Below are 7,466 nucleotides of genomic sequence, written 5' to 3'. Positions count from 1 at the left end.
AGGGGTTTAAGGGCCCTTCGGAGATCGAGAGTAAACTTGGAAAGATCTGGCAAAGATAGATTCCTTCATATTCAAAGGTCTCAACTTCCCTGGCCTTCCTCATATTGTCTTCCTTGCTACTTGAGGCCATGGCTTTGAGGCCTGCTCTTTTGCGGCCCGCGCGCCCGATACAAAGAAGCTAGCCAGTCTGCTGGAAGCACCGACGCCGCCTGCTGCTCGGTTCTTCTGCGTCCCGTTAGTTTTGGGCCCCATGAAGGATGATTTAGAGGTACCGGAGGTGCTTACACAGGCTGGGATATTCTCAGGGAGGACGGAGATCGAGCCACAAGCGTGCTACTCCACCATGAGCTAGCCACGACCCCTTCCCTGGAGATTTTAATATTTGTAGCATGTACAATCTTTAACAAGCTTTTCAAAAAGACTCTATGCTTTAGAAAAAGCTTATATCTAATATTACAAACCCAAAAAACTCACAACCTGAAACAACTATCACAATAAATTAAGGTGTCAGACTTTTATTTAAATAAAAACTGTTAAAGAAATAATATTGAGTGAATTGTTAGCAAAATAAGGATTTACCCAAATCAGGATAATTCATTGTGACCTTTGTGTCAAAATATTCACTTAGTGAAACATGTCACTTCAGTGTTTCAAAGCATTTGTACTGCCCCCTGATATATACCTAATTTATTTACAGTACTTAATGACGACACACTGTTCTCATTGGGCCATGTTTTGCATCATGATTACATAAATTATGGAATTTTGCAATTAGCAAAGTTCAGATGAAGGCATTTTTTGTCTTGATGGTTTAGGGAACTTATATATTTTACAGCTCTTCCATGTGATTGCGTGCTTCTCCTACTAGTTCTAATTTATTCCATGTGCATGAGCACTGCTTTGCATTAATGCATGTGTTGCTATGACTAAAAGGTTTGAATTAACCCTACAGGATTTAGTTTTTGATGATGTGTTTGATGATTTTTAGGTAAAAGTGCAGGGAAGGTACTATTAATGTTAAACATCTTTCCCAATGTAAGTACAAATGTTGCTAAATGTCAGGAAATGTGCTTTGTTAACAGAGTAAATGTTGTGCAAATGTACCATGAATATCCTTGAAAATTCTTTATGGGTATACCCTGTTATTTGTTAAGTCAGAGAAATGTTATGACATGCTGTTGAACTTTTTTTTTTTACATTAACTACTTCCTAAGAGTTTATTGAACTATCCAAGCTCTAGGATACAATTTCACATTTGTTCATCAAACTACACATCTGTACTGTTCCACTTTAATAATGCAGGATCTTAGTTCTGGTATAAGGTTCCTTTAGTATTTTTTTTCCGTAGTTACACTGTGTGTAAAGTATGTAACAATGTGTATATTGCACCCAGAATCTGTCAGTTTCTGTGTTAAAGCAGAACTAAACTTGTTGGTGGGTGGAAAGTTTCTGCCATAATCAGGAAGTATGCATTGGCATATTAGGCAATTATGGCAATACTTACTTTGTGCTGTCACCCTGCAGCAATGACAGGTCCAGGACGCGAGCATGAAAGGCGCTGGACTTCGGTGGAGAGGGCACTGATTTAATGATGTAACCTCGCCGCCACACAGAGCTGATCTCTAAGCTACATGGCACATGCCGTTCCATAGATCTCAAATATCCCAATTTCGCTATTACTATGCTCCACATTGTCCTATATTATCCCAACCCCATAAATCATAGTGGATTACATTCAAATGTTATTATGCTGGCTGTCATTAGATGGTCACAATAACCTTATGGAATATAATTGTAGTTCAATGCACACACCATTAGTCTGTTCATACTCAGTAAACTTTTATGTTCTTCCTTTACAAGAAAAATGTTCAAATGGCAAGATCTTGATGGTTTGGAAACCCATTTTTTAAAATGTACCTACTTAACCATTTTATTGTAACTTAGTCATGACTTATAATACTTGAAATATTTGGTTGCTATTGAGTATACTTTTGCACTATTAGTGTTCAAGTCTTGTTCTTTACAGATTGTAATTTACCCAATATTAAAAATAATAAAAAAAAATCTCTTGCCACACAGAAAGACATACACCTATTTTTCTGGTGGCCTTGGAAAACTCTTGATCTTTGTAGGATTATTCCACACATGTCGACCAAAAGAAAGAATACAGACTCCACCTGTATACTACCACTGAAGGTTCTAATTCCTTGAGCTTGATGTAGAACTTGATGTTGTCCTTGTGACAAATCTGCATTTTTGCTAATAAGTGCACATTGTCATGTCATGTCATTTATCTAGGTATGTTACCTTTATCTGTAGGCTTTGTCTAAAGGTGAATCTAATGTTTATCTACTACAATATGTTGAAGTCCAAAGTTTCAATTTGGTGTACTTACTTCTTCAAATTATTGTGGTTATGTATGAATATTTTTATGAATACAAAGTAATTTCTGTTTATTTGTCCTTGTTTTGTATGATATCTACTTATCACAGAAGTACCTGCATGGACTTACCATGATGACAAAAGAATTATGACATGGGATGATGCTCGTAAATGGTGTCAAACTAAATATACTGATATGGTTTTCATTCGAAACAAAAATGAAAGTAACTATCTGATCAATAATATGCCTGGAGGTTCACCGTACTTCTGGATTGGAATTAAAAAAGAAAATGACATTTGGATTTGGAAGGAAATGAAGAAGCCAGTACCGGAAGATTTAAAAACCTGGGCAACAGGAGAGCCGAGTAGTGGCAGACAGGAATTATGTGTAGAACTATATATAAATAGACTAAACGACAATGGGAAATGGAACAACGACCCATGTCATGGACTGAAAAAACCACTCTGTTATAAAGGTAAAATCTGCCTCTTTGTTGTTTTCAAATACTTGTAAATATGAATGACAATGGCCTACTTGACAAACAATGTTCTTGATAAGTTCTTGTTTGTGTATTTCAAAAAAAATTCACTCACTTACTGTTTTGGTTCTTACACAGAAAGTGAAAGTATATCTTTCCAGTGGGGCACCGACAGAAGAAAAACTTCACAAGGGTTTTAACGGTTACCTACTTAATCCAAAAGTAAATCTACTGTAATATTACACAAGAGGCAAAAAATCTTGAATAATGGCGAATATAGACTTTAATGGGGGAACATGGGTGATCCAGCAAACCAGGAATAGTTTTTTTTAAATATCATTTGCTATTAGTTGGCAAATGATTTTAATCCTGGACCAGATTCATCCTAGGTTTACTGGATCACACAGGCTCTTTCATGATAGCCTGGATATTATCTCCAGTCTTGAGGAACTTTATTAAATCAAGTCCATAGAGTAAATTTGATAAAATGTGCTATCGAATAGTAATAATTTGCTGACAGCTTCATGGCTGTGATGAATATTTACTATGAACAGCTTGTATTTAGTACATAAAAGTATTTCAAGATTGCTTTGTGCTGGGGTAATACCTTAAAAACAGTTAGGGTGTTTAAATATGTGGACCAAGAGTCCAAGCCATACATTATACATTATCAAGCATTTTTTGGCACACCTGCTATTTCATGCATTATCTAATCAGCCAAGTATGTGTCAACAGCATACTGCATAAAATCAGGCCGCTAGAGCAGGGGTGCGCAACATTTGGAATGTGACAGATGGGCCGTACCTATATCAGATGTATGGAGAGTGTTTGTATCTATCCTGTGTAGCTTCACGTTCAGCTCATACGTGTAAATATGTCCACACCAAAAGCAAAATCACAACGCCAATCTGTGTCGCTCAGCTCAGGATGATTGTTGGCTTTCCCAATTAAGTCCAAAAATTAGCTAATTTCCCCTTTGAGTTTCTACACTCCTTGACATACTTTCCACAAACAAAGATACTTTCAGAAATTACAGAGAAAGTCACCAAATTACCAGCTCTAGATCCGACAATTTTTAATGGATATAGAAGCCTCATTTTTTGTTCAAGAAATCCAACACACTATTTCAGCACTGTGGGCCCAGAGAGCCCATATTTTACTCATGCCTAGGAATAACAAAGCTCCATCTCAATACTGTAGCTTCCACCCTATCTCTCTGTTTAATATAGACCTAAAAAAGTATTTCAGATTTCCTGAAGCCATATATCATTTCTCTTATTCATCTGGAAAAAGTGGAGTTTGTATATTTTTGAGCCTTTCTATCTGTGCTTAAGGAGCTTTCTATTTTTCTTGAATCTAGCTTGATTTTGGCTTGGTATGAGAGGTGTTTCTTTGGCATGTTTCTGTTTCTCTGATTATACTCTTCTGAAAACTTTCTTCAATAAATGATTATTTCATTTAAAAAATGGATAGTTTTTTTGTATTAGGAAGGTTAAGTAAGAAATATTAAGGAGCTGAAAGCACTCATTCCTCATTGTTTTTAACTTTTTATATTCTGTACCATTTAAACTCATCCATTCCAGCACATTGTTGGTTTACCATGTACTAAGAGCTATCAGTCCAAAATAAACTCTTTCATAGCAAGAAAGGTTTAAAACATTTATCTGAGATTAGGGTCTCATTTGACAGAAGAGCAAACTTTTGGAATTTCTTTCAACTTTAAAAAATTCCTGTTAGATCTATAAATGAGAGTTATAAATTTATGTATATCTAAAGCCAAAACATTTTCATTTCGGATAGAACATGGAATTGGTAAAACAGCTGTTATGGCTTTTCCTGCCATCTATGTGTCCTCTAAGAGAGTATTCCTCTTGTCCTGTAGACCTAGGTTTTAAAAAGGGAGAGGTTATCCTAAGAGGAAGGGAGAGGTTATCTCACAGGTAAATGCTTCCTCACCTTTGTCCCTATTGGAAGATTTCCCTTTATTCCTTTACTGGTGGCAACTCAAAGGGCTCTATTTATAAAACAGGGAATCTGACATTCCCTCAAAATATTCCCGGTGGGATTCAATAACCTGAAAAATTCCCACAAGGGAATTTTTAAGAGAATGTCTGACTCCCTGCTTTACAAAATAGGGCCCAAAATGTTGGATTTACTCTCTTCCAAGTGGAGAGTCTTTTATGTGGGTACCAAGCAATTAAATCTGACAGTTGTTCTAACCACTCACCAAGCTTATTGAAAAGAAAAAAAAAATCTATAAGTAGCGACCATTAGTTTTACTTTACACTTATCTAAACCCATGAACAAAATGAAATTTAGTTCAGCTTACTGGTCCTTAAATGTGGTGGCTTCATTATCCTTTTTTATTTTACGTAATGATCTTACCAGTAACACATGTTCTATCTGAGGGTGTCCCTACCTATTATTCTGTATACATAGAGAAGCATCATTGTACATCTATGCTGCTCTTCTAGGTTGAAATACAAACACCTTCCCCTGCTCATCTTTATAACATAAAGGGAAAGAGTTATGTAGTCTTAGGAGGTAGTGTGGAACAATGTAACTCATAAGAAAGCTCAGACAAAGAGCTATTTCTGGCATAATCAACAGATTTTTTTAATCTTTTTGTGTATAGGGAACATTTTTAAATGAGAGTTCATTTTTTTAATATTAATATTATTTAATTTAGAATTATCACCAAGGCAGGAGATTAGAGTAGGCCTTGTAATGGGATCACTTGTTTTTTCTCAGCCATCTAGCTGTGAATTTCCCTCACATTCTAGAGCAGTGTTTCTCAATTGTTTTAACACATGCTTTGAAATAACTTTTAGGTCTTCAGGAAACCCCTGCTATAATTACTATATTCATAACCCACAGTTCATTAATGTGATGGTCAATTGGAAAAATGTCTCCTACACTGCTGGCCCTGTAGGAAGAATGCCATTGAAGTCAGATAACCTGCCCTGAGAGGCAGAAGCTGCTTATTGCTCAATGAATCCCTGCCAACCTCTGAAAGCTGAGGAACTATTCTAGAGGTTTACTCTGTACAGTACAACCAGTTAGCATACTTTTAGGTATTTTGTATTCATTTTTGAAAGCTAAAGTTGTTATTAGGCACTATATCTAACATATACCATATATCTGAAGTAAAATAAAAAAGTTAAGAACCTGATAACAATCTTTATATATTTTATAGATAGCTGCTCAAATTCAACTTGTAATCAGCATGGGGAGTGTGTGGAGGAGATTGGAAATTATAGCTGTGAATGCAGGCCAGGATTTCATGGAAACAACTGTGAACATGGTAATGTTTAAATAATGTAACATTTTATATATCATATATTGTTATGTCATTATTTGCTGAATGTAGGCTAAGAGGTTATTTAAATATTGAAAAAACAGAGGAAACTTTGTTCAAATGTTTAAAGTGACCAATCATTCATAATCAATACCATGGCAAAAAAAATAGTCATTCTGGGCATCCACTGTATTTTTGTTCTCATTTTTTTCATTTCCTCTAACGAAGAACTTACCGTAGCTTCAAAAAATGTCTAAAGCATTTACAACAAGTGTATGTTCAGATTATAGATATATTACTAATATTAAATCATAGCATTCACCGCTTCCATGGATCTACTAGCACCTGCGTGGTGCTCTTGAGCATGTAAAAGTGGTAACTATTTGGTTTTTACTGGTGTTTGCAAAGTTTGTGTAAGCAGCTACAAAGCGAGATAAGCTTGTGTATATAAAAGAAGCTTCCTCTACTCACAAGCACTGGTGACTTGTCCTTAGAGCTTTTTGTATTTTCAGTATTTTTGCCTTTTTTCTGCAACTACAACTTCTGGTGCTGTAGCTGTATCTTGGTGACCGTGTCAGTAAGCAGGCAATCTAGCAGCACAAGTGATTGCATGAACTCACTGTCTAGAGAGTACAAATGTGTTCTGTTGCTGGATCACCCAGCTTCACAGATGAAATCTATTGCTTGGCATATTCTCTGCACCCTTGGAGTGCTTTAATAAATCAGACCCATGTTTTCAGTACAAGCTATTCTACACTGTACCACATTATTGTTTTTTTTCAAAGGTATGTAATATGCACCACTGGTAGTACAGAAAACTTTTTATTTTTTAGCTACAACTGGTGATCACTGGAGTTACTAGATTCATCCAACCAGCCACAGCATACTGTTTACTTTTTGAGAATTATCACCCACATTCAATGTCATTTACTATCTCAGGTAGGAAATGTATGACATTTTTATTATTTTATCCTACAATGATGCCATTGATGGAATATGACACACATAACAGTTCAGAAGCACTACATTTATCCCACACTGATGGGTCCAAGCAATTTAAGTTAGGCTGACTGTACATCAACACAACAGGTTATATATGACTCACAAATGCAAGGAGGATAACGTTCTTACATTGTAGTTTTCTAAGCAACCTAGTTTATAGCGCAATATTTGCAACAACACCCAGTTTTCCCACTAAAAGGCTTTCTAACATAAACATGGTATAATTTGACCTCTTTGTGATGGGGGAACTCTGTGAAGTTTGTGATATTGTGGAAAATATTTAGTGTGATATGGTGGAAAATACT

General features: G+C 35.8%; 1 protein-coding gene across 1 annotated transcript in view; it reads left to right on the top strand.

Moving 5' to 3' along the window:
- LOC140336795 (E-selectin-like) overlaps window positions 1-7,466 on the top strand; it is a gene marked incomplete in the record, with an annotated part of 33,294 nt that overhangs the window by 13,856 nt on the left and 11,972 nt on the right. Inside the window, 2 exon segments of the mRNA XM_072420151.1 lie at window positions 2,493-2,858; window positions 6,058-6,165. Coding sequence (XP_072276252.1) covers window positions 2,493-2,858; window positions 6,058-6,165 — 474 coding nt within the window.

The sequence above is a fragment of the Pyxicephalus adspersus genome, chromosome 8 (assembly GCF_032062135.1).
Source record: "Pyxicephalus adspersus chromosome 8, UCB_Pads_2.0, whole genome shotgun sequence".
In the NCBI taxonomy this organism is placed as follows: domain Eukaryota; kingdom Metazoa; phylum Chordata; class Amphibia; order Anura; family Pyxicephalidae; genus Pyxicephalus; species Pyxicephalus adspersus.
Note: the sequence above shows the minus strand (reverse complement) of the source record. Positions and strands in the feature narration are given on the sequence as shown.